Genomic DNA, 25,497 nt, shown 5'->3' with positions numbered 1-25,497 from the left:
AGCTTTATGGAAATTCCCACATGCAAAAAGAGTAAAACCTGACATTTCTAGTTGTTTCAGACAAGTTAAAATTATCCTTCTGGATTTTTACCTCCTGCCTCAAGGGCTTTTGCGAGGAAGGGCAGTACCCTGGGCAGCATCACCCGGTTTGGACCATGGAGCACAAATCCCCGGGCCAAGCTCCTTGCCACGGTGCCAGGTGGTGCAGAGGAGGGCGCAGCACTGCCGAGGGGTGCTGGTGGGCCACCCTCTGCCACCACCCATGGCACCACGACAGCTCCCAGCTCCCACTGCCTCCACCAGCGGCTCCAGCCCTGCCAAAAGCACCGCGGGCTCTTCCCCTGCTCTTGATAAGATATGGGAAAGGGCTCCGGAAACGGGCTCTTTCTCCTCATGCTCCCTCTCTCCTGTGTAAATATTTTCAGGAATGCTGCAAAGGGGACGAGGCTCAGCTGGAAGTGGTGTGGGCTGGAAACACTCTCCGGGCCGGCAGTGCTCGCCTGGCTTCTCCCCACGTCGGCTCCCACAGAAACACGCTCGGTGAGGAGATCCAGTGGCTCTGTCCCCCCCAGCCTCCCCACCGTGCACCCCGACCACCACGGACCTGGATCCACACAGGCTCCACGGTGGGTCCTGGGGAGGTGAGGTTCTCCCAGTTCCCTGTCCTCTTGTAGGTGAAGGTGGTCCCTGCCACCCTGTAGTCCCCATTCCACTGGATGGTCCAGCCACCGTTCAGGAAATACTTCTCCGGGTCCTCGCTCCGCAGCGCCAGAAAATTCCCAGCTTCTGCAACTTCTTCAATCTGGATCTCCCGGGCTCCCACAGGAATAATCCCAATATCGACGTAACCTGGGAATGGAACCAAGTGTTTGTCTTGGGGGAGTCAAAAATGTGACAGAGATGATCTGTGCCCTTGGATGGGAGCTAGCGTCCCTTGGGTGGATGCTAGCGTCCCTTGGGTGGGTGCCAGCATCATGCCAATCCTTACATCCCTGTAAGTCACTGTTCCGCACCAAATCCCGCCTTTCACTGAGCCCAGCTGCATTCCCTGCCAGGAGAGCCTGTCACAGAGGGAGATATATCCTGCGTGGGTGCTGGCAAGGCATTTACCACACTTTCAACATGTTCTTGTCAACACACAAAATCTCCTTAAACCTCTCCAAACTGGCCCCAGCATCCATGGATTTGTTTTCAGGCCTTTAGACACAAAGAACAGTAATGGGATATTTTTCTCCCAGGCAGCAAGGAGTGTGATGCCAACGTAACATCTCCCCATGCTGCCTCTTGGGTCTTATCCCATCAAAATCAACGAGTCGGGATTAAAAACCATCCTGCAAGCAAGGAAGCAGCAGCAGCGAGCCCAGCTCCGTGTGGAACAGGCACCTGATGTTTTGGGAGCAGAGCGCCCTTACCCAGCCCTTCGCTGTCCTCGAAGGTCTTCTTGACGGTGTGGCAGGTGGAGCCGTCCCCGTGGCAGACCCCGCACCGGTCCTCCACTGCGTTGGAGTCGATCTCATAGTCACAGCCCACGTTCTGCAAGGCAGCCCCGTCAGCCGCGCGGCCCCCGCCTCGCCCCGCACCATTGGCCGTGGGAGGAACAAGGGAGAGGAGGACCAGCCTTGGTCCTAAATGGTGGGAAATAAGGACTGTTGGGTGGGAGAGAGGGGCCAGCTGGAGGCTTTTTGGAGGATGGGCAGCGATACAGCCACATCGGCTGCAGCAGGGGTTTCTCTAACAGCCTCACCGTCCTGCTGCCCTGCTCATACGCAGCGAGGATCACAACCCGCATCTCGTTTTCTCCTTTTTCTACCCGAGTCCCCAGGCAGCAGAGCCTGTCAGCACACATTATGTTCCAAACCAAGCTGGGAAAGCCCCTCAGTCCTTGGTCCTGCTAGTTCTGTTTCAAAACACTTCCCCAAAACCTTTTTTTATATTCTGCTGAAACCCTTTACATCTTGTGCCAAACTGCTTGACCTACGCAGAGCCAGAGCCTCCCTGTGATTTTGCACCATAAACACACAGCCAAGCCCCCAGAGGGTCCCGCTGGGGGCTGTGCCAGCTGCGAGCGTCTGTAGCGAGCCGGGTTTGACTCTGGTGTCACAGCCAGCAGCAAGCGCAGAGGTGATGCGGATTCTGTATGCAGCGAGCTCTGGCTAAACGTGCCATCATCTGCCACGAGCTGCTGGCTCGCACCTCGTTCTATGGGCCAAGTAAAAATAACAACCCCTGCGCTCCCTCCAGCCCATGCACTGGCGTGCCGCAGCCTTTGAAATAACCTACAGGCTGTTACAGGAGGAAACGGGACCTTCCCAGAACCTCTGCTGCTGCCGAGCCCCTGCCCGCTGCTGCTGGCAGCACAGAAGTTTCCACAAATGGTTTTTACATAAGAGGCTGCAAGGAAACCAGTTGACTGATTATTTTCCCTCTTTTCTGCTGTTTTTTGTGCTGTCCAAAAAGCCTGCTTTCCAAAAAACCTGTTTTTCCAAAAAGCCTTTTGGAGAGCCTCTCTATCCAACACGGTGGCAGACGCGGCCATGTCCCCTCCCACCCATGCGAGCCCCTGGTGACAGGCGACCATGAGCTTGGCAGCAGCATGGCTTTGGTACATCCCGTGGTGGGAATCTGCCCTGCAGACCACACACAGCTCAGACCGCTACCCGTTCCCTAATTCAACCGAAATCCAACGTCCTGCATGTGTGCTTTATTCTATCCTAAACCTTGGGACTGCTTCCCTAGGGAAAAGGAAGGTGTGAATGAAGGGACCGTCTCGCTGCCACCAAAGGCAGCTGGAGGACACAGGGCAAAGCTCAGCAAAGCCTCCCCAGCATCTCCCAGATGATTCACAGCGCTGCCTGTGCCACCTCCACCAGATTCCCGTGCCTCCCACGCTGCCCCAGCCAGCAGCCAGAGCAACGCCGCTGCATGTTGCAGCACGTTTGTAGGGAGCTTCCAAGAAAGAAAAATAATGTCCCAGAAGGACAAATCCCAGTGCTGGGAGAGGCTGCCAAGCCAGGGGAGCCATCTCCATTGCTGCAGGTCAGACCCCCAGCTGCCAGCACTGGATGCACTTGGGATGCAGGGCTGGGCACCCTCTCCATGCACCCTTTCATATCCCCGACCTTATTTGCAAGTGAAACTTCTCTTCCTCTGTTTTCTGGGGTTTCATAGAACCACAGAATGGTCTGGGTTCGAAGGGACCTTAAAGACCATCTCGTTCCAACCCCCTGCCATGGGCAGGGACACGTTCCACTAGCCCAGGTTGCTCCCAGCCCCATCCAGCCTGGCCTTGGTGGTGCTCTGTGAGGCCAGCACAGAGGCTGAGATACGTCTGCACCACACACCTCATGGAAATATGGAAAGCTTCCAAGAAGTGAATGACAAAACAAGCAAGCACAGCCCATCGGTGCATGTGAGAGAGGGGACAGTGTTCACCTAAGGGACGGGTCACGGCACCCGCCTGCGTTTCCCTGAGCCCGGGGGTCCTTGGGCTCCCTCCCCAGCGGTACCCGGCACAGGACCCACCTTGCAGATGCCGTTGATGCACATGTCGCGACTGGCGTTCATCTCGTAGCACGGTGTCCCGTCGATGACGGCATCCCGCAGCTTTTCTGCAAAGTATTCGTCCTCTGGCCGGCAGTGCAGCTCGCAGGGGTTAACTGGGGAACCCAACAGGCAGAAACTAAACCCAAGCAGCCTGGGGCCACCTCCAAAAACATAAATTAACCCTGCAAGCCCAGCCATAGTTTTAAAATACGGCATAAACACGCTGCCAGGCGAATATGAAGGTATGAAAAGCAAAATCAAGCCGTTAGCAAGACTCTGTTTCAGGTTTTCCATTGGGGCTGCAGGCAGAAGCCCAGCAGCGGGCTTTGCCCTCGACTCACTGTTGTTGGGCACCGGCGTCCACTTGTAGAGTTTCCCTTTGTAGAGCATGGGGTTGAACTGGCTGCACTGGACCTGGCGGAAGGAGGGCTTGTCGGGGGGACACAGCCTGACGTTGCAAATCCGGAACCGCTTCCGCTCCCCCAGGCAGTACCTGCCCCCGTACTTTGGCCTGTCCGTACATGGGAGGGGAATAAGAAAATCAAAGGATCACAGAAGGGTTTGGGTTGGAAGGGACCTTAAAGATCACGTAGAGTCCCACCCGTGCCAGGGGCAGGGACACCCCCCCCAGCCCAGGCTGCTCCCAGCCCCATCCAGCCTGGCCTTGGGCACTGCCAGGGGTGGGGCACCCACAGCCTCTCCGGGCAGCCTGTGCCAGCGCCTCGCCGCCCGCACGGGGAAGGATTTCTTCCTAATACCTCATCTAAACCCATCCTCTTTCAGTCTAAAACCATTATCCCTGTCCTACCTAACAGAGACCCACCACACACAAGGGGAAACTCCCCTTCCACTCACAGCTACAGGAGGGTGCGTTTGTACCTGCTGCTGAGGTTTGATCTCAGCATGAATCCACCTGGGCCACCGGGAGCTCTCCCAGTTACAACCCACAGGTCGCTCTGCTGCGATGTTCGTGTAAGGAACCGTGTAAGACTACGAATCCGACACCCATTCCAGCATGACCCATGCTCCACTGAGCAAGCTTTTGAAATCCGTGGAAACCATAGCCCACGTCCTTCTCAGAGTCCCTCCTGGACCAACTCCCTGCTGCTGCCGTGGCTGCCGCGCTGTGCTACGGGACAATGCACGGTGAGACCGTGGGCCAAAGGCAGCTTTTCCTGATGGCTCTCAAGCTGAACCAGCTACATCTTGGGTCTTGCCCCTCCTGACAGCCTCTCCTTAACATTGGAAATATGGCCAATTTTATAGGTCTAGTGTACGACGCTATAAAAGCAATTATTAAAGTTACGTGTCCCTGGCAGTGTTCATGTCTGAAGCCCCCTCACCTCCTGCAGCTGCAGCCGGGCACCCCTCCCCAGGAGGTAAAACATCTCCTCCACCATCCTGGGTACCGCAGCTGATGAGATGCCAGCGCTCCCAAGAGCCAGGTCAGCCAGGTGCCCATTCTGTGGCTGCTCTGGAGGAGCTGCTCTCCATCCTGCCCGGGATGCGCTTCCCGCTCTGCTCCTCTACTGCCCAAGGGAATAGCAAAGCTGCCACTGGGCTTTTTAAAGCAAGAGGGACTTTAAAAGCAACAATATTTTTTTCTCAGATGCCAACAGACTCTCAAAATACTGCCACTGTCTCCTGACGCTTTTTCCTTTGGTCACAGCACTCTCCATGGCCCATGGCCCCATGATCTCATGAAAATTACTTTTCCCCTGATCATCTAAGTTTGGGCACACTCTGCTGAAGAGAATAAAGTTAATTATTATTTTAGGGTTGTGTTTACATACCCTGCCCTGAGGAAATGCCTGTGGGAGGAGGACTGCCCAGCACACACATTTGTTCACTCCATCCAAAAGGCAACGCTGAAGATTTACCTACAGTGGCCAAAGCAAACAACTGCCCAGCGAAATTCTGCTGCTTTTCCAGTGTTTGCTCTCCTGCCCACCCGCAGCTGTGTTTAAAACACTCCATAAACTACAACTGCACTTCTGCCACAAAACTCATGTCAAACACAAATCCAGCTCTTGACCTGGAACTGAGATTACACAGCACTTCTTTAAACAGCTCAATAGCACGTGCTAAAAGCAACACGTCCGTGGAAGAAACTGGGCAGAAAGCACATCTGGGCTCATTAGAGCGTCTGTTCCTGTGGCTTTCAGAGCTCCTCAGGCCATTGAAAAGCGACTGCCACTGGGACATTGCTCACAAAGCCCTTTTCTCTCCCCTCCCAGGGCACTCTGACACCTGGGCAAGCCGGGGGCTTTGGCTGAATACAACGTGACAGCGATTTGGTGACCAAGGGGTCATCCAGGGAGCAGGTGGGTCAGCCCAAGAAACCATGGGATGGACAAGGCTGCGCCTCCATCAGTGCCCAGATGCTTCCAGGAGAGAGGCAGTGCTGGCTGCCGTGGCTGGGCACAGGTCAAAAATCACTCATGGGCAATGGGGTGATAAACAGCAGCAGAATTTTTCAAAATGACTCTGAGTCAGGCTCAAAGAATGCCTGTTTTTCTTTTCTGTCATTAAAAGACACTGGATATGTTTTAAACCTACAAGCACGGAGTCCTCGCTCTTTGTTTTGAGTCACATGGCAACGTCCCTCTGCCTGCACGGAGTGGGAGCAACTTATATGTGGAAGGAGACAGAGCAAACTCAGCCCCTCCAGAAGCTTCCACCGCCCAGCCGGCTGGATAACCCCGTGAAATGAATCCCAAGTGTTTCAAAAGCACATTGTTGGGACCGGTAACTGCCTAACGGCGCGGTTTGCCGTGCGATGCAGACAGGTGCAGGACCACACTGGCCAGACGCCGGTCCCCAGCTTTATGGGGTGATAAGGAATCGTTGGGCTCATCTCTTAAATGGGGTCGCGTGGAGGGGCTGGGGGAGCCCCGGGGGAGCGAGGGCTGGCTTACGTGGGGTTGCTGCACTGCCTCTCGGCGCTCTGCACGCCCGCGCCGCAGCTGCGGGAGCAGGCAGCCCACGAGCTCCAGGAGCCCCAGCCGCCGTCGATCGCGTCGGGACGGTAACCCACGGGCACGCACTCGCCATTGAAGCACCACTGCAAAGGGATGGGCCAGACGAAGAGAAAACAGGGTTTAAGGATGCAGTAATGGACGTTGAGTCTGAGAGCCCGGCTGCGGGGAGTACTGAAACCCAGCACCCACACTGCCCCGTGGAAATCCACGCTTCGCTCACACGGAGGTGTCGGGGGTCAGCGGGGCTCTGCCAGAGCCCGGCACAGCTCTAAGCAATAGGAAATTCAGAGATGTTGGGCTGTTTGAGGATTTGTCTCAGGCAACGCATCCAAACCTCCACCAAGACCCCTCAGCAAGGGGATTCATAGCCCGATCCGAGCCCAGAGGGAAGAGCCAGCCAGGCACAGCCACGGACAAGGGCACAGCAGGAGGTTTCGCAGGGGGCAGTGGCTAAGCCCAGGGTCACCCCCAGCGCTCTGGGGCCAGCTCTCCAGGAGGGGACACTGAACCTAACAAGCAGAGACATTTATGTTAACTTGGGCAGGAAAACCCTGTTCTGGAAAAGCGATGCACAACAGCTCTGTCCCAGGACTGCCGCAGGACAGGAGCCAGCATCACCCATGCAAGGGTGACCAGAGCTGGCTGCAGACAGCTGGTCCCCTCCGCACCCCACGCCCAGCACAGCACCCACCGAGCTGCCGCAGCGCTGCTGGACCCCCCCGGACCCCAGAGTGGGGAGAGGTGCCTGCCCTGCGGGGGGGCAGGACCCAGAGACCAGCACCCACCACTGCAGCAGACCGAGAGCAGCAGAAGCCCTGTACCCTCCTGCCACGGTAATTAACGGCGGGTTTCACCTTCTGAAGGTGTTTTCAGCTTGGCTGGAGTCAGTCCCTCCCTGGCACCTGCAGGTTTTTGGGCAGAGCAAGGGCAGCGAGAAGAGCCTGCCCTGGTGGGCTGGAGCCTGTGAAATTCTGGTGTGCAGAACAAGGAGCCTCTGCAGCCGCAGAGGGGACTGCCCCCCCTTACCTTGTTCTCCCCACATGCTGTACCGTCAACGGCAGCGTCCAGCTTGGAGTGGCACGTGTTCCCCACCGTGCACCACAGTGTGTTGCAGACGCTCTGCAGAAAACATGGTTGCACAGGACACAGTTAGTGCACTGGCCGACCCATGCAAAGCCCCCCACCCGCAGGGAGCCCCTCCAAGCCACGCAAGCCCATGTTACATCAGGGAGGACCCTGGCTTACATCCATGTCGTCGCAGAAGGTGGAGTAGGCACCGTACTGCAGCCGGCACTGGTGGCTCACGTCGTAGAGGACGCCCGGGGGCACCAGGGGGTAGTCCAGCACCTCCCGGGCAGGGGGGTCATCCAGGCACAGCCCCCAGCCCCGGCTGAAAGACAAAGGTCAGAGCAGCATCACCACCAGCCTGGCACACCCGTACAACGCTCCGGCAGCTGCTAATGGAGGAGCTGAGCATCTCAGTAATGCACACTCACTATGAGAAGTAATTAGCGTTTCTAGCTGATATGACCCTGGCTCTCCAATCAGCCCTGGAGCCGCTCCAGCATGCAGAGGGGCACGTGTGGGTACCTGCTTTTCAGGGTGGGTGCTCACTCCTGCAGCGATCACCCCACGGCCCCTGGGCAGGGCAGGTTATGGGGAGGCAAAGGCAGCACCAGCTTCTCTGTGCAGCTGCTGGGTCGGTGCCTTGCACACTCCCCCTTTCGCCATCTGGGATGCCCCTCTCCCCCTGACAGAAAGCCAGAAATATCATTTTCCCTGGGAATAATCCCCTGGCTTTGTGCTTTGTGAACAAGTCATCAGCTCAGACCTCAGCTGGGACCCCGCTTTTGCCATTCAAGGCGAAGGGTTTCATCAAACAAACATCTCATTGCTGAGAAACAGATGCTGTCCCTGTGCTCGTACATCACGCTGACCCCAGAAACATCCCTGCGGACACCGCAACCCGTGTGTCAACTAAGAGAAATAAAGTAGATTGTCAGCGGCAAAACGCACTCACCCTCCTACTTGCCACTACAAACAGTGCTCAAATTGTGCTGGACAGGCTGTCTTTAGAAAAAGAGATATTAAAACTGAGCTATCAAGGCAGCCGTTGGCAGGCAGCCAGGCTGCGGGAGCCGCAAGGGACGGTCCTGGCTGCCTCTCTCTACTCCGAGTGCCTTTGCTACGGTATTTCACAAACACACAAGAAATTGTCACTAGTTTAGCTTTCAGTGTTGATTTAAACAAACTTGTTTCCAGCAAGGCAGTCTCTGGCGAGGGTTTCTCAGCAGATTAGATTACTTTGGCTTGTTGTGATTGGGAACAGGTCTAAATTAACTTGAAACAAGATTCCTTTTTAAGCCAAACCAGCAACAGAGAAACAAGGGCCAGCAGCACGGGAGAGCTCCTGCTTTGGGGTACTGGAAGTGCCACAGGGCGATGACCAGCAGATGTGGCATCTCCTCCTCCCTTTCCCATCCCACCCCAGTGAGGTTCACACTGGACACCTGCAAACAGCTCGCTTGGCTGGAGACAACCCCTTCAAATACCGTATGTTTTTACAAGCAGCTTCCCTGTTGGAAAAATCAGTAAACAGGTTGCTTTCAGCAGCCCAGGGGCTCTAAAGTCTCTGCTCCCAAGTTCACAACAGCGGGAGCATCCTGCCTCTCCCAGCCCGGCGGGGAGGGAAGGATCACTGCGGGCGCTGCAGGGCTGAGCTGCGATGAATTAAGTGTGGAGAAGGCAGCTGGTCGCAGGATCGCGGTGCAGCCTGCTCCAGGCATACAGAGGCACTGCAGCTCTTTTTTTTCTTTGCCTGCTAGGTGGAAAACACTTCAAAGGAAGTTCTTTAAAAATGGAAAGAATGATATATTTACTGGGGAAAGTCCAGGCTTAAGCACTGGGCTACTGCATGAGCTACATGCATGATACCTGTGCTCCTTTGGACTAGTTCACCAACTGTCTGTTTGGGTACCAGCACATGGGTCCCCGCACATCACCCCAAAACCGCCCCCAACCCTCTCCTTGCCCTCTGCTACGCTTGTGGCACTTTCTGTCTTGCCCCAGTTTATGAGAGGTCTCCATCCCAGTACGGGGAGTGATTTAGATTTGCTGTCAGCTTTCCAGTGCTAGGTTCACAATCTATTTCTTCATTAAATATTTTACAATCGTTCTACTGGTCTCTTCAACTCGGCCAAAACACATTACTGAGCCAGCAAAAATTGGATAAGTTTCCCTTTGGCTTTGCAGCGATATGCAATAAACCACACACTGCCATAAAAATGCACAGGGGTCTGTGCTGCGTCTGCCTGTTTCAGTCTGCTCATTAACAAGCCGGATGATGGAGTAGATGGTATGATGATTAAATCCCCATATGTGAGCAGGCTGGGAGGATCTGCAGATACGTTTGAGAGCAGGATTAAAATTCCAAAAGCTCTTGGAGAACTGGAGGAAGGGTCCAAAAACCCAGGATAGAATTCAATAAAAACAAAGGCGAGGATTGGAGCTTGGGAAGAACCAGCTGCGCAGCGAGGGGATCTGGCAGAAGTGGCAGAGCAGCGATGCAGCAGGCAGGGCTGCGTGCTGCCGGTGGAGCAGGGCGGCAAAGGCAGGGGAAGACCAGCCCTCCCCAGGCTCTGGGAAAGCAGGGAATCAGCTGGAAGGAGCCCACGGGAGGATGATGGAAAAAGACCTCCAGCACTGTGCAAAGAAGCTGAAAAACTGGTTGTCTGACCTAGAGAAAAGACTGAAGGGAGACGAGACAACCTGCAGCTGTGCCAAGGCTGCTGAGACGAAGGGAGGCTGCTCCGTGCTGCTGCACGCTGGCGGTGCAGGCAGGGCATCCGTGAGATACCAGAGCCCATCTTTCAAGGGCATTCCACCAGCCGGGCTGGGGAAGAGGTCACGTCACAGTGAGGGGTGGAGAGCAAAAAGCCTTACAGCACCTTCTGACTCCTCTGAGGATTCGAGGGAGAAAATCACGGGATGCCAGGGAGGGCTCACCTGGGGAGTGCTGCCACAACCCGGGGCTGACGGGATGCCCAGGTCCAGAGTGGTCCCTCTGCCTCAAGGAGCATCACTACCCGCCCTGTGCCAGCCTCCCCCATCAGCCTGAACGAGGGATGCTTGTTCCTGGGGGGACACAGCGGCCACAGCAGGGAGGTGGCGTCTTCTTCCATTGCCCCGGTGTGTCCGAGTGGACCCCAACCCACAGCCTTGCCAAGAGGGTCACCCAGCCCCGGCTGCACCCAGAGCCTCACCCACAGCACCGGGGCCGTGCCGCTGTTGATGACAGGAGTTATTTTCAGATGCTTAAACGTTTGGCAGCGCTTGTAAAATAACAATCTTTCCTAAGATAATAATCAACGTCTGAGAGGGCTGCTTTTTTCCCCCAAAAAACGTGAGGTTTGTTCCAAGCACACCCAGCAACCCCAGGTCAGCAGGGTCTCCTTTTCTGGCTCACTTCTTCCCGTTCTCCTGCCAGCACCGCATTATAACACACTCATGTCTGTGCTGGCAAGGGACCTCTCCTTCACTTGGGCCATGTCGCAGCTGGTGAAAGACGCCTGCCGGGCTCTGCTCTGCTCTTAAGGAAGAGCTGCCCCTCCTAGGGGGAGCAGCAAGACCAAAACCCAACCAGAGAAGCATCCAGCTGCTCTTTTTCTTCCCCATCACAGCTCATAGCAGCCCAAGGTCATGGCAAGCAGGAAATTCTTAATCCAGAAGTGAAGGTTAAAAGCAGAGGGCCAAGAACGCTGCAGATACGAGTGCGCTCCATTCCACCAAAAGCCGTAAATCAACAATAATTCATCCTGCATGGGGGCCAAGCCCACATCCCAGGCTGGGATTTAGAAATGGGAGCTCAGCCTCCCTGCCATGGAAATGCCAGTCCCTCGCCCAGCAATCCCCATTGCTGTTTCTTGCCGATGCTCTCACTGTTTTCTAACTTTCCTGTAGCAAGGAAGGAAAATGTTTCCCCAGTGCAAGCCACTGGCTGACAAATGTAAATCTCTGGGCCATGTTCCTAGGAGCTTAATAACAACAGGCTGAAAAATCAGCCATGGGGTGCTAAAAATAAACAGATGCACAGAAGAATTTGGCTCAGTTTCATCCTCCTGCCTACAGGCAAACATCATCTGCCCCGTGCAGAGCACCAAAGAAAACTGCACAGAGCATTGAAGAAAACCACTCTGGCTTTGTTTGTTCAAGCCACCATCCCTGTGCCAAACGCTCGTGCTGCTTCTCTGTTCAAGCCTCCATCCTTCACAGCATGGACCAAAGCAACCAAGTGGGGTAAAAGCATCCCCATGTGCCCTGGGGCTGACTACTGAGCGAAATCGGCTGCAGACCCAAGCCCTGAGCCACCCCAGCACCCCACGAGTGAGGAAGAAGAGGAAGGCAGGACTTACTCAAGGAATCGTGTGATGTACTCGCGGCTGCAGCGGGACCAGGTGAGTGGGGACGTGTCATACAGGAGCTGTGGAGACATGATGAAAGGTCTTTTCCCAACTGGCTCACAGTCATTGCTGCTTCCATCATGCTGAATCCCAAAACTGTGTAAGAGCACAGTCCCACAAAGGAGAGGTGAGCCGCACGCCGCTACAACCGCGCAGCCTCTCTGCTTTCCAGCACAATGACACGCGACGCCAGACATCACAGAGCATCCCAGCTCCACGTGGACTCAGTCATTAACAGGACCGGGGGACCTGGCTGTGTGGGACACTTAAGAGATACCAGGGACATCGCCCTGAACTTTGTCCCATGCTTTTATTTCAGCTTTCTTACTGAAAACTCAGCCAAGAAAAAAGTAATGAGGATACTGACCAAGATCAAGTGAATTAAGCTACCCGGGTACGTGTTTTTACCATGCAACCATAACAGAACCATAGTTCTACTATGAACTATAATGTTCAAATGATCTTGTCAAAATTCAATTGAAATCAGGGCAAGCAAAATTGCTGATTCTAGACACAAATTCTATTTTAAAACTTCTTAATGGGCAACCCTCTTCTCCAAAACTTTCAGCATCAGCAACATGGGGTAATACACAATTGCAATTTGTCCAGGTTGCCTTGGGTTACATGATTTTCCTTAAACCTGGGGCAACCCAAAGCTTAACTCTGAAATGGAATTCCCAGGGTAAGTTCTCGCAGGTACAGAGGACGGTTTGCACCAGTGAGGAACCGCTTGGCAATCTTCTCCCAACTTCCACCCGCGCTTTCTCAAGCCCTGACTGAGCAGCGCAGAGGACAGAGGTCAGAGGAGAGGAGGAGGAAGCCGGTGGTACCTGTGTCCGAGCTCGTGGGCCACGGTGAAGGCCAGGGGCAGTCCCGTGTCCTCGTTGATGTTGCAGCTCCTGTGGGGCTGGCACATCCCCGCCACGTGGGACAGACCCAGGGTCTCGCAGGGTCTGTTCATCGCTGCACAGATGTCCTTCCTTGGGCGATGGAGACAACGAACACACAGACACAGAGCAAAGAGGCCGTTTGAAAGCGGCAGGATCCACCACGAGAAGGAGCACAGGACACGTCCCAGCCCACAGAGGAAGACACAGGGACACTGGCCAAACAGAAGTGAGAATGGAGACATCCAACATCTTTCCACAATGGAAAGATTTATGACCTTTCCTTTCCTCTTTACTCTCCCAGTAGCCCCGGCTCGTTATTAAACCTGATTAATGGGAACTGCTAGCCAGCTTGGCTATGCTTATTCCATTGTATAAATAAAGCTGATGCTGGGAATAATTAAGCAATTACTACATTGCTGGGGGAAGCACATCTCAGGGGTGCTGTGGTCCAGGGCAGAGGAGCTCCAGCCACCCAGGAGGAGCAACTCCTTTGAAATACACAACCTGAAGTGCCTTGTTCCTGCTACAAAGCAAACTTCCTAAAGGAGATAAAACTGTTGGGGGTTGTGAATCATCACACAAACCACCACGATACTGCCAACAGCCAAGGCACTGCAGCTTGACACCATCAAACTATGTTTTGACTGCAAGGTATATAAACTTGGCCAGAGGCATGAGTTCCTGTGAGCTTCATGGGAGGTCAGGGGCTTTCTCAGAGGCTCCTCTGCCAATCCCAGCATTAGCCTCCAAGGGAAAAAGGAGGGTTAATCCCTGTGTACATCCTCTGGGAGGATCCAGCCATTCTGGGGCTTGGCAATAGAGCCATGATGAAAACCAGGTTTGGAAACCTTAGCTGCTAGTCAACCGGGAGCTGTCTCCAGGTTTAAACCTGAGATTTGAGACCAGTTCCAGCCATTGGGACCAGGTTATCTTCAGATTTCATGTTACATACCCTATGTATAGGGGTCCAGGCAGGGCTCGGGCATAAGAGTGAGATTTCAACCACTCCTACTGAGATGCTTCCCTGGCTGTCCATCTGCCTGCAGCGGGCAGGCTTGTTCCTAGCTGCCAGTGTAGCATCTACAGCATAAAATCAGCTCATGGGCACGATACCTTGTGAGCAGGACTGCGACATCATGATGCAGGGGATGGGAATCTCCTTTAACGTTGATGCTCTTCTGCCACTTGCAAAAGCTTCTCAAGGTGTTGTCTGCGTGGTGGGAGATTTTCAGATCCTCCTGCCAACATAATTAAATGTCTGCGGTCATATTGCTGCTGGATCTGTCGGGTTTTTGGGATGCAGGGGGGAAGGGTCTGATCTCAGACACATCAGAATGGAATCGGGAGTAACTGCCATCCAGACGGAATTACTCCGTATTTATAGGTTGTAGGCTGGGCGGGAGTACAGCCCTTTTCTGCTTTCTTTTCATCTATGAGTCAACCAAAACATTAAATCATCTGGTAATAGGGGTTAAGAAACACTGTGGGCAAATATCCCATCCTGGCTGATGGCGAAGGATGCAGCTGGGGAGCCCGTCTGAGCGGCGTCAGGCTCCCTGCGAGCCACCGCTGCAGCTGGGAGCACAAACAAGTCCCAGCTACCGGCGGTGATGCTGCGTTATCATAAATTATTACAAGAATCGGACCCTGCAGCTCCTCTGACGACACCATTCCCTGGACTTTACCAGGGCTGTAGCCCATGCAGAAGTCAAGGCAGCAAGGCACAGGCGCCCGCGTTTATCTTACACAGCTTCATCTGGGCCAAAAAGACAGCACAAGAGAAAGCTTACGGGCTTCCAAGGGCAGCTCCCCGTGCGTCCCAGCCTGGCTGCCAGGACGGCGCGTGAGTCACCCTGTTTTCTTTTTACCTCTTCATCCTCCAGCAGGATGAGTCGCACTATCGCAATGTTGATGGGGTTCCCAATGCTGGCGTGGTGGAACAGTCCCGCCACCTGCAACAGCCACAAGCCAAAGAAATAAAGCACCCCCCAAAAAAAACAACCTTGCCCTGCAATGCTGCTGCTAGTAAGTACATCTGCAGGGGAACACAAGCTCGAGGGGAAGCTACTGAAGGTTGTTGACAACATCTCGGGGAATTCCCCCAAATGAAAGACAAGATCAGACGCAGACCTGGACTAAAGCGTTCAGAGTGTGATGACATCCACTTAAAGTTGATATAATCTGTGTAGCACATTAAAACTCAACCAGAAACGCCCCGGGGAACACCTCTGCTTTCACTCCTAATAAATGTTTAACACCTCAAAGGAAACCTGAGCTCTCCGGGTGTCTTCACCGACTCCCAGAACCCCAAGGATGTTACCCTGAGCTCCTCTGCCCAAACCCACCTTCTTCTGGCCGTCAGCCAAAGCCCTCCTCTGAAATGCAAATAGGTGCTACCCTGGCAGCCCAAGAGTCAACAGACTGAGCCAACTCGTGCCGTTATGGCACCAGCATCCACCCACCCTGGCCAGATTCCCAATGGAGCCCACCACAATCTTCCCTTAACTGTCCTCAGTGGCACCTTCCCAGGAAAGTCATCCACGTCCCTCCTGCTAACCAGGCTAGCGCCGGCACTGGGTCCAACGGCAGCCGCCCTGGGATGCTCCATCAGCAGGCACGGCCAGCCCTGAGTTCGAGGGAGTCTGAGCCAAATCTCCCACGTCCCTGCAGGTCTCTCCTCCTGCAAGGAGGTTTCCTTATCACACAGAGGGCGGTGGGTGGCCCTCGGGCAAGCTTCAGGGTGGTTCCAGCTTCATCTGCATCCCCATGCCCAAGCTGCCCGCATGCCTGCCTGGGGGGAGCTGCGGTGGCACAACCGTGGGCAGCACCAACCACCTCCCATCCCTGGAGCACCTCTGCCTTGGGGGATCTCCCTGGGAGGCCACATCCCGGGGGCACCTCTGCCTTGGGGGATCTCCCTGGGAGGCCAAGTTATCCATCCCCATGGAGGGAAGGATGAGGGAACAGCCCTTGAGCCCCATGGGGAAGGTGAAACCACTGCGGGCTGAGCTGCTCCCGCCTGCACGGAGATTTTGGCCTCAGGGCTGCTGACAGCGACCCATCCTCCCGTGGTGCACCGAGCAATGCAGAAAAGTCAACATGCGGGTGGGAACAGCCTGTCTGAGAGGTTGCTGAGGTCCCACCAGGGATGAGTCCTGGCAAGCCCAGCAGTCTTTATGTCTCACAGCTGCGTCCCCGGGGACCAGGCGGCTCTGCCATCGAGAGGACCAGGACTCACCATGTTCATCACGGTCAGCACGTACTTCTCTATGTTCTCACTCCCATGGTATTCTATCATCTTGGTGTCTGCCACCACCAGCGTTTCCACCCACTTCTCCTTGCTGATGGAGCGCTGCTTTATTCTCCTCTTCCTGTGCTGCTTCTGTTCCCATCGTTCCCTTCGCTTCTCAGACCTCTCCAGGCTTTCCTGAGAATCTGAGGGATTAATGGGGGAAAAAGAAATTTTTTTGTAAAACATGTTCACCTTTGGTAAAATATCATCAAGGGCTTTTTATTTTTTAATTTAAAGAAATAACCTTTAGCTGCTGAGGAGGCTCCACACTTAGACACCTAACCTATGTGTATGTTGTTGTGCTGTATGTTCTAAAAAAATCATTGGGGGGTTGAAGACACCGACCTCAACATTAGCATGATAGAAAAATAAATAAATAAAGCATCTGAAGTAATTTCTTTGACTGGAACAGGGTCTGCAATATTCCATGAGGAACACGGAGCCTCCCAGAGCAGAGCGCTTAGGGTTCGCGTTGACATAGGAATTTATAGGCGACCCTGCAGAGATGCTTGAGCACACGCCACTGAGAAACAACCCTGGTGGCTCAGCATTTCTGATTACCATCACAAATCTGTATTTTGCAGGGAGAGATGGCTCCCCAACACGATAAACTCTGCGCCCTCAAAGCTGGACTGATGTCTTGAGCCAAATCCCAAGGATCGTCGGTGTCCTGGGCAAGACCATGACACCTCGGCTGCATGGAGGCTGAACTCTGCTCCTTCCCAGGGAGAAACAACAGGAACATTCACTGGGCTGAAAAGAGTCTGGAGGCGGACAAGAGCTCGGACGCTCCTCACGCAACCCAGCAACTGGGAATTCTCAAGCAGAGACTTTTCCTGTGACATTGCTCCAAGATCATGGTCAGGGTCAGCCCCAAGCTGGGTAAAGGCTTTGCAAACCACATCCCACACAGTGGGAATTGCCTTTACGACTAGTTTCTAAGGGCTCAGCCTTACTTTGCTAACAATGGACTTTTACATTTTATGGACTATACTGTACGTTAGCTGTGAAAGAGTGTTTTATCCCCCAGCCTGAAAAATCCCAAGTATCTGGATAATTTGATGAATTGCTAATACCGCTGTGACAGTTTAATCGAAACAGCTTCCTTGGAGCTTGCTTCCATTGTGTCCTTTGCTGCTAAGCTTCCAGCTGGGACATGAAGGTACTGCAGAGGGCTCCTGGGATCCCAGGGAGGGCTTGCGTGGCATTTTCCCTTTGAGATCCCTCTTAAACACCCACCCAGCTGTACACACAGGCTGCACTGTGTACTGACAGAAGCTAAATAATACCTAACAGCCTAACACCATCTGGCCGTGTGGTGTTTTGCAAAGAAAACCAGCAATACCTCAGTACAACATGAAAGGCTTGCAGTAATTAAAATCCTACAGACTTTTGGTTCCCTTTCCAGGGCACACACATCACATCCACTGTGCCAGCCCACAGTGCAGTAGAGATCCACACGCATTACACACGGGCCACTTACACCCAGTGAAATTCATTTACAAGGACTAGAGTTCAAAGTCTAGAAGAAGCATTAGGATTATTATCAAAGATTAAATAATTAATTCAGATTAACAGAAGATGCCTGAAGATAACCTGATAGAGAAAAAAAAACCCCGTTTCTGAAAGCAGAGCACTGTAGGAAATACGCAAAACAAGATGCACTGCCTGGAAGGTGAAGTTTCACTGATGCAGATGAGGAGTAAAGTGCCGGTGAGCTGCTGGGGATGCACAGAATCCCTCATTACTTAAAATCTTGGGTTTGGAAGTTTATCCAACCCATCTGCTCTAGACAGAGGAGAAGGAACCGGCATGCACCCTCTGCCCTGCAGCAGAGAGACTCCCGGGCAGTGACCGGGTTTCACTCCCAAAGTCCAATGCCCCAGCAGGTCAGAAACTGATCTTTGCAAGGAAATGAAAACAAATACTCAGTCTCCACATCACGGGATGCTTGCAGCAGGGCTGGGAGGAAAAGACGAGAGCAAGAGGCCCAAGGATTGGCAGGCATTGAGTCATGCAAGTGAGAAACATAAGAAAACACAGAAAAACTGGCAGGAGAAAAAGAAAAAAAAATCCCCAGTCTTCTTTCTACAGTGATTCCTGTGACTTGTGGGCTCCAGTCACTACTGTCACAAACCCGCCGCCTGGCACTGGGCAAGCAATCCTGACCAGCAATTTGAACACGCCTTCCCATAATAAGAATGCTTGTGGGAATGGCTGCACGGGCACCCCTGGGGCTTTCCCCCAGCGAGCAGCTCCAGCCCATGGGACACTCAGCCACCAGCAGCACCGCTGGCCACACACCTCCCACGCCACGTGCCACCCCACAGGCACCGCACAGCCCACGCTCCGTCCCCTCCCCGCTGCTGGCTCAGTCTTTCGGTCCGAGGGTTTTCTTTCTTGCCAGCCTATGTGGCGAGAGGGACCTCCAGCCCAACTTGCCAAACTCAATCTAAGGGCAATCCGTGTCGTTGATGGATGCTGGGAGATCAAGGCAGCAGCTGGATGCCACGTTTTAAGACTAACGAGTCTGCAGAGGCAACACAGTGGACTAAAGCTTGGACCTGCTCCCTTTCCCTTTCTACGATGTGCTTCATGCAGACCGTGGGCCCCAGCTACTACCAGCTCATTGCAAAATGCAAGATGAAGGGGACAATACCTTGCACACCACAGGTTTCCCGTGAAGCTGGTGGCCCGCTGTCTTGCTCTGCCCCATGCTCAGACACCTGGCGCTTGTATATCCTGTGGGGCTGTGCTGCTCCATCCTCCCGAAAGCTGGTGGCCACTGGTTCGATGAAATAGTCCTCGTTCATGAGCTGAAACACGCCTTTCTGGCAGGGAGAGACAAAGTTGTCACCATGAAGCCAGCTGTGTCTAGCACAGACTCACAATGAAGAACCTGGGAATGGGAGAGGGTTTGCAAAATTTTCCAGGAAGAAATAGGTCTTCTCTAAATAAACTGTTTTTATGGATATTTTGAGCTCTAAACTCCCAGACAGAGTCCGCATGGAGTGATCATGAAGAAAGCAAAAAGCTAAAGAGACCCCATCACAAAGTGCAGACAGGTGATGACCCCAATGGGTGTCAGGGACTGCAGGGATGCTGAGACGGAGAAACGTCTCCTCCAGAGCACACCAGGAACAGGCACACAAAGGGTCTCAGACTGTGCTCCCACCACCTCGCCCCGACCTTCCTGGAGCCACTCTGGGGAGTCCGGGCAGACAGCCCAAAGGATGGCTTAGTGCGACACTGGTGTTTGGAGCACGTGTTGCACAAACGGAGGTGTTTTCCCAAGGATATCCTTATCCGATGCAGCCCATTGCTGCTGGCCTTTTGCACTGCCTAAGCACCACCACTGTGAACCATCGGGTTACAGACTTCCCCCAGAAAACCTCCAGGGAAGAGGAGGAGGAACCTGCAGGAGCACTCGGGCATGGCAGGAACTCCAGCCGAAGAAAGTCAGTCCCAGGACAAAGAGCACGGCCCCTCCATGCAGCAACAGAAGGACACGTAACTGGCATCTCTCCTTTTGCAGGAAACAACACCCTGAAACTTTCTTTGGTTTATTACGACCCCCCTGACCTGGCCCAGCTGCCACACGCCGTTACGGACTCGCCCACGGCTCCCCAGCCTCCCGCTGCATCTCAAGAACAAAGAGCTGCACGGGAAGCTCTCGGATGGGCAGCTCTATCCCAAGGAATGGGAGCTCCTGCGCTCATCCAGCCAGACAGGGCGCTGCCGTGAGCAGCGTTTTGTAAATTTATTTTGCACCATAAGGCGACTCCATCGGCTCGTGGTTGCCTCAGAGCAGCCTTACGGTGCCCAGAGCAGGCTGAGTGTCTGCGCTCTCTCGGGAGCCTGCTCGTGCTCAGCTTTGCCTCCCGTGCTGTTGCTCTGACACGTTTAGTACTTTCCCACCCCAGGACAGGGCAGGGACAAAGTGAGAAGATCAAAACATGCCCCTACAACTCTTTCTAGTGTTTCCAAGACACAACAGCACTTAGGCTACTAGTGATGCTTTCTCACCGCTCATGCCGGGGAAGGGAAAACAGCTTCCTCCCTAATTAACTCCTTGCAAATGTAAAATAACACGGAGGAAACAGCATGGGGATGGGGAAGGAAAGGAAGGGGCCCACCGATATGCCCCCTTCTCTGTTTCCTGATGCAGGTTATTCTGAGCCGGGAAGGGAACAGAGATCACTGCCCCAGCTGAGATCTGCCCGGGGGCCACGTTTTGTCACCAACTGGCTCTGCGGTAGCACCGAGCAGCACTTGCTGCCCAGGGGAAGGTCCGGTTCCCTCCGTTTAAAACACACCTGGTTAACCTTTCTGCACTTTGCGTGTCCCAGTTCATCCCAGTAAGTGGTGCCAGCATCCCTAACCCCTGTCTCCTACTCCTTCACCATGGTCTGCAACAAGAGTGAGAAACAGCCTTGAAGAGGATGAAATTGCTCTGGCAAAACTACCCAAGAGAGAGCAGAACCCAGCTCTTACAACTCTATTTTAAAATCGCTGAGAGGAGGAATTTAAAGCCTTACAGTAGCACTGTAAGAAAGGTGAAGCCTGGTCACAGGAACAGGGAACTCGGAGGCTGGCCAAGGGTGTCACACAAGGCACAATTACTACGTGCTACACCAGTAACGAACGTCGGAGCAGCGGCTGCACCGACAGCGGCGGGGAACTCAGCCCTTCGAGGCGCTGATGCAACTCAGTTCAATGCGTGAGGCAGCCACAAGCAAGAATTTTGGGACAGCCCATCCGTGCCCTACAGCTGGGAACGGCAGAGTGCAGCAAGACTGGGCTTGAAATGTACGGTATCAGCACCGTATTACATGTGTAAATGTAATATACTGCCCTAGCCTATAGCTCTGTGCTTTCCCACACCAGTAGCATGCTCCTTGTTTACACCCTGAAATACCAGCCATGCTTACAAGTGGTGTATGAGTAATTCCCTGTAACGAAGTCGTAGTTCAGAACACACTTTACTTTCCATAATTATCACAAGACACACAGCACGTTGCTAAGTGCACTTCTCTGTGGTTTACTATCTATCTGACAAAAAGCCACAGTCGTTTTAAGACTGAGTGGAGAACGTTTAAAGCAACTTCAGGCTGCGTTTTGCTCACCCCTTGCAGTTTATGGGCTGCAGACCCTCTCGCAACGTCACGCTGCTGTCTTTTGTGAGCTAACAATTTTTTCTGCTTCTTAAAAAATAACACTAATCCAGAGCACTTGCACGACACTGATCATTCTCAACACACTTCACAGACCTTAATGATGGGGTTCACCAAACACCACTATGAAACAGGTGTTTTCAGGGGACACATTATGTGGATGGCAAATTATTTAACGAGTAACTTCTTTTTCTGCTTTCCCACCTGTAGTTACTTCACAAAGAGAAGTTTAATTCTCTTAACCAGAATATATTTAAAACGTCCTGGGTGAACATCCTTCAGCCCATTCACTATTAGCAGCTTGGTTTTGCCTGACTTGCACTGCAAGACTGGATTTCTAAGTCTGACAGCAGATTTCAGCTCACTGGCAGAATGAGGCCACACAAATTTTTGCAGAACCATCATGTATTACTGGGGTGTCCCCGTGCAAATACGCATTCACGGGCATTTGCAACACTTTCTACTCCTGTGTACACTGCAGCCATCATACAAATGTTCACAGAAAAAGGAAACAAAAAGTTGTAGGTTCCTCCCAGGTGCATCAGTCTATTTTTTTATCTGAATGATGGGTTTGGCTATTTTGTGCAGCCTTCACCGCCCTGGAGATACGAAGTGCAGTGGTGAACAGCAAATGACCACATGAATTAAAGCTCCTGCAGATCTGGCCCTGGGTTACAGCTGCTTGGCACAAGCTCCTTCAACAGGCTGTGAAACAAATTAGCCCTCAAGAACTCCCTTGCAGAGGATCATACACATAGGGGTCTGCTCCAGCCTGCCTTTTCCTCCTTCGTAAATCCTCATCCTGATGGTGTTTTTTCCAGAGCATCTTCAATTCTGGGTCCCAAGCCAGTCACTTCACCATTAATCATCACCAGCTCCCACTCAAAATGTGTGAAATTTAGAATCCGAACCCCAGATATGCACATTTTAACCTGTGTTAGGGTTCCAAACACACCTAGCTGCTGCTAAATTTGGTAGGAAAAAGAGCAACCAACACCCTCCAGGACATGCCCAGCTCCTCTCCTGCCAGTCCTGCCCCACCATCCACCACGGTGGGGAAGCTCTGAGCTCTCGCAGCTTCAGGTGACAGAGGGGCAGCAGGGATGCTCCCTGCCGCACGCCCATGCACCACGCTCTGCTCTGCCCAAAACACAGCAGCACGCTCTTGCACCTCCAAAGGCAGCGATTTGGCTGGCCTCTGCAGAGCTGCCATTTAAAAGCCACCTCGCTCTACCGGGCTACCTCTGCATACAGACACACACTGCTTTTATTTAAACACAGGAAGGTTAAAATGCAAACACGGCCCCCAGCTGCACAAAGCCACCTGCGGCACCAGCAGAACAAGGAGCCGATCGAATTATCGTCCCTCCAAACGCAGAAATGCTGAGCACGAGCACTGCTGGTCATCCCCCCCTCTGCGGCGGTGCCCCCCTCTGCCCTGCGCTGGGGACGTGGGGGGCTTTCCTGGGATCAGCAGCCCCTGTGAAGAGGAATCCCCACACACCCCCGCTACACCCAGTGCCCCCAGGGAAACCCAGCACCTCTGCCACCCCGAGCAGGGGCTGTGGCAACAGGGGTCTGCGCATCCCAGTTGTGCAGCAACGCTTCTGCAACGCCCCAGGAGGATTTAAACCCTGTGGGGAGCTGGTACCCACGCTAGCTAGATGCCACCGCACGCAGGTACAGACAGCGATGCTCGATGCTCACGTCCTGAATTTGCCTTGCTGAGTGCCAGCACCACAGTCTTACTTGTGAAAGTCACTTTGCCTTTCAGCAAAACTTATACTCTGACAGGTCACTACCACCTTCAGAAGTATTTGCAGCAGAATAAGGCAGCGGAGGTGCTCACAAAATATAAACACTACACACGAGCTGCGTTACCATCAGTACCGCCAGGCTCCGCACACCTCGTTCTCAGATGCGTTTCTCATAATTCTACGTTTATGTACTAAGAGGTGGAGGCAATACGAGAGTTGCTCTCTTTGGGAGTCTGGACACAAACAAGTAAACCGAGTCCCGGAGAATTCCCAAACCACTGGAATCCATGGGAAATTTACAGTCAGCTCATCCACAGCCGCATCAAACCTACGCGATGAGACCCTGACCCTGCTGCTGTTGGGAGGAGTTTTGCTATCGCTTTCAAGCAGAAAAAAGGATTTTATACAGCTTCTGCTCTTTCCTTATCGATTAAAGCCCTCCGTACTTACCAGGCCATCGCAGGTGCTGAGCGCGGCCAGCCCTCCCTCCTGCGCCTGGCTCCGCACCTCCCCGATCATATGGCAGGAGCGGGATGCTCGGGGCTGGATCTTGGCGTTGGCGATACCCCCGTATCGCCGCTCGCTGACGAAGCCGGGCGCCAGGAGGTTGTTGTTCAGGCTCAGGTTGAATTTCAGGGCTTCGCCTTTGTAGTGCAGTTCATAGAAGGCAAGAAACTTGCTCCTGGAGGAAGGAGACCTTCGGTGAAGCGCTCGGTGGGACAAATCGTAGGACAGGAACGATCCACTCTCGTCAACCTTGATGGGATGAACGATGTCGCTGCTGGAGTACGGCGGAGCCGGCTCTGGGAAGAGAGGGGTTCAGGGGTTAGCGTTATTTAGGGTTCATCGCCTCTCCCCCTCCCACCCTTCAGCTGGATGCTGAGCTCCCGGGGCAGCCCGCTGGGGTCAGGCACCCCAGCACCAGTTGGGTCTGGGAACTGGTGTTCGCAGCCAGCGCGGGGGGCACGGAGCAGGGGAGGGCAGGGACCCCGCAAGTGTGCGGCGCACGGGCCCCCCTGGCTGCCCCTCCTGCGCTCGGGGGCCAGGGCTGGGATCTGCCCCGGGGGAAGGTTAGGGGCAGGGGTAGGGGCAGGGAGGGAGGGATGGAGGGGGGGGTGGGGGGTCGTGCAGCCCCGGAGCCCTGCTCCGCCCGGGGCTGGCCCCGGTTTCCAGCCACGCGCTCCCGCTGGTTAATTACAGCTGCCGGTAAAGCAAACAAAAACAAAGACAAAACACCCCCCACACACCCCCGCAAAACCACCCCAAATCCCACTTCTGAAACGATGGTCGGCAGCCGCCTCTGGGGGCAAAGCCCCCCCCGGACCCCAGCACCCCTGGGCTGCCCCGGCTGCGTGCGCAGCGCTGCGGCCGCGGGGCACCGGGGGGACCCGGGGGTGCCGGTGGGGGAGCCCGGGGGCGCAGCCCTGCCCAGCTCGCCGGAGCCGCGGGACGAGCCCAGCGCGGGGGCTGCAGCAGCGGGGGGCACCGGGCTGCCCGGCTCCCGCACCCCCCCGCCCCCCGCCCCGCGGACCTGTCCGCGCAGTCCCTCCGCCCGCCTGCGCGCCCGCGGCCAGCGCCAGCACGGCGGCGGCGAGGGGCAGGAGGCCGGCCGGGGCCGGCATGGGTGCGGGCGGCGGGCGGCTCAGCGCGGCATGCCGGCGGGGGTGCCGGCGGCGGCGGCCGCGGCGGGCGGGGCTCCGCGCCTGCGGAGGGGCGCGGGCTGGGCCGGGCCGGGCCGCGCGCGCCGCCCGGCACCGGGGCGGCACCATGGCTCCCCCTGGCGGCCGCGGGGAGCAGCGCCGCCGGTACCCGCGCAGCGGGGCTGGTGCGATTTCAGCGGTAAATGAGAAAAGGGGCTTTGCCGAGGCTCCGCGCCCAGAGCCGGGGCTGAGGGTTGCCCTCGTTGCGCTTTTTTCTGTTTTTTTTTTCCCAGGTAAAACGAGTGGGAAACACAATTTCTTTTGTTATTTTGGATAATTTGATGTCGTTTCAATAACTCCCCGGGGGCTGCTCACCGTCTTGACAATCCCGGAGCTTTCCTGGAGCAGCTGTGTCTGCTGTCGCTCCGCTTCTGCCGGCCTTGGAGAAGGTTAGTATGTTTTAATGTAACTGATAGTGTTCGGTATACAAATGAGCTGGGGCGGTGCGGCAGCGCGAGTTACCCCTAGTGGCCATACTGGGGAGCGCGCAGAGCGCGGGTGGGGGCGCTGTTGAGTCTGTTGGTGACCGACTCTTGCTAACAGCGCCCGGCTAGCTCAGTCGGTAGAGCATGGGACTCTTAATCCCAGGGTCGTGGGTTCGAGCCCCACGTTGGGCGCATGACTTTTGTTCTTCCTCCCGCTCATGTTTTTTTTCTTTTTTTTCTTCTTCTTCCACTCGCGCTCCTCATAGCCAATATGCG

General features: G+C 54.5%; 1 protein-coding gene and 1 non-coding gene across 2 annotated transcripts in view; one reads left to right on the top strand and one right to left on the bottom strand.

Moving 5' to 3' along the window:
- The window catches only part of ADAMTS7 (ADAM metallopeptidase with thrombospondin type 1 motif 7), a 50,652-nt gene extending 25,889 nt beyond the window's left edge, over positions 1 to 24,763 (bottom strand). Inside the window, exons 1-15 of the mRNA XM_055817205.1 lie at positions 24,628 to 24,763; positions 23,547 to 23,899; positions 18,825 to 18,996; positions 16,112 to 16,308; positions 14,742 to 14,825; positions 13,987 to 14,111; positions 12,814 to 12,963; positions 11,936 to 12,079; positions 7,770 to 7,914; positions 7,551 to 7,643; positions 6,462 to 6,607; positions 3,885 to 4,054; positions 3,523 to 3,656; positions 1,413 to 1,533; positions 605 to 849 (exon numbers count right to left, since the gene is read on the bottom strand). Coding sequence (XP_055673180.1) covers positions 605 to 849; positions 1,413 to 1,533; positions 3,523 to 3,656; positions 3,885 to 4,054; positions 6,462 to 6,607; positions 7,551 to 7,643; positions 7,770 to 7,914; positions 11,936 to 12,079; positions 12,814 to 12,963; positions 13,987 to 14,111; positions 14,742 to 14,825; positions 16,112 to 16,308; positions 18,825 to 18,996; positions 23,547 to 23,899; positions 24,628 to 24,718 — 2,370 coding nt within the window. The 5' untranslated portion in view covers positions 24,719 to 24,763. The remainder of the gene's footprint in view (positions 1 to 604; positions 850 to 1,412; positions 1,534 to 3,522; positions 3,657 to 3,884; positions 4,055 to 6,461; positions 6,608 to 7,550; positions 7,644 to 7,769; positions 7,915 to 11,935; positions 12,080 to 12,813; positions 12,964 to 13,986; positions 14,112 to 14,741; positions 14,826 to 16,111; positions 16,309 to 18,824; positions 18,997 to 23,546; positions 23,900 to 24,627) is intronic.
- A 577-nt stretch (positions 24,764 to 25,340) lies between these two features.
- TRNAK-CUU (transfer RNA lysine (anticodon CUU)) lies at positions 25,341 to 25,413 on the top strand. The gene has a single exon. It is a non-coding gene; the product is annotated as a tRNA-Lys (tRNA).
- The last annotated feature ends 84 nt before the right edge of the window (positions 25,414 to 25,497 follow it).

The sequence above is a fragment of the Falco peregrinus genome, chromosome 1 (genome assembly GCF_023634155.1).
Source record: "Falco peregrinus isolate bFalPer1 chromosome 1, bFalPer1.pri, whole genome shotgun sequence".
Classification (NCBI taxonomy): Eukaryota; Metazoa; Chordata; class Aves; order Falconiformes; family Falconidae; genus Falco; species Falco peregrinus.
Note: the sequence above shows the minus strand (reverse complement) of the source record. Positions and strands in the feature narration are given on the sequence as shown.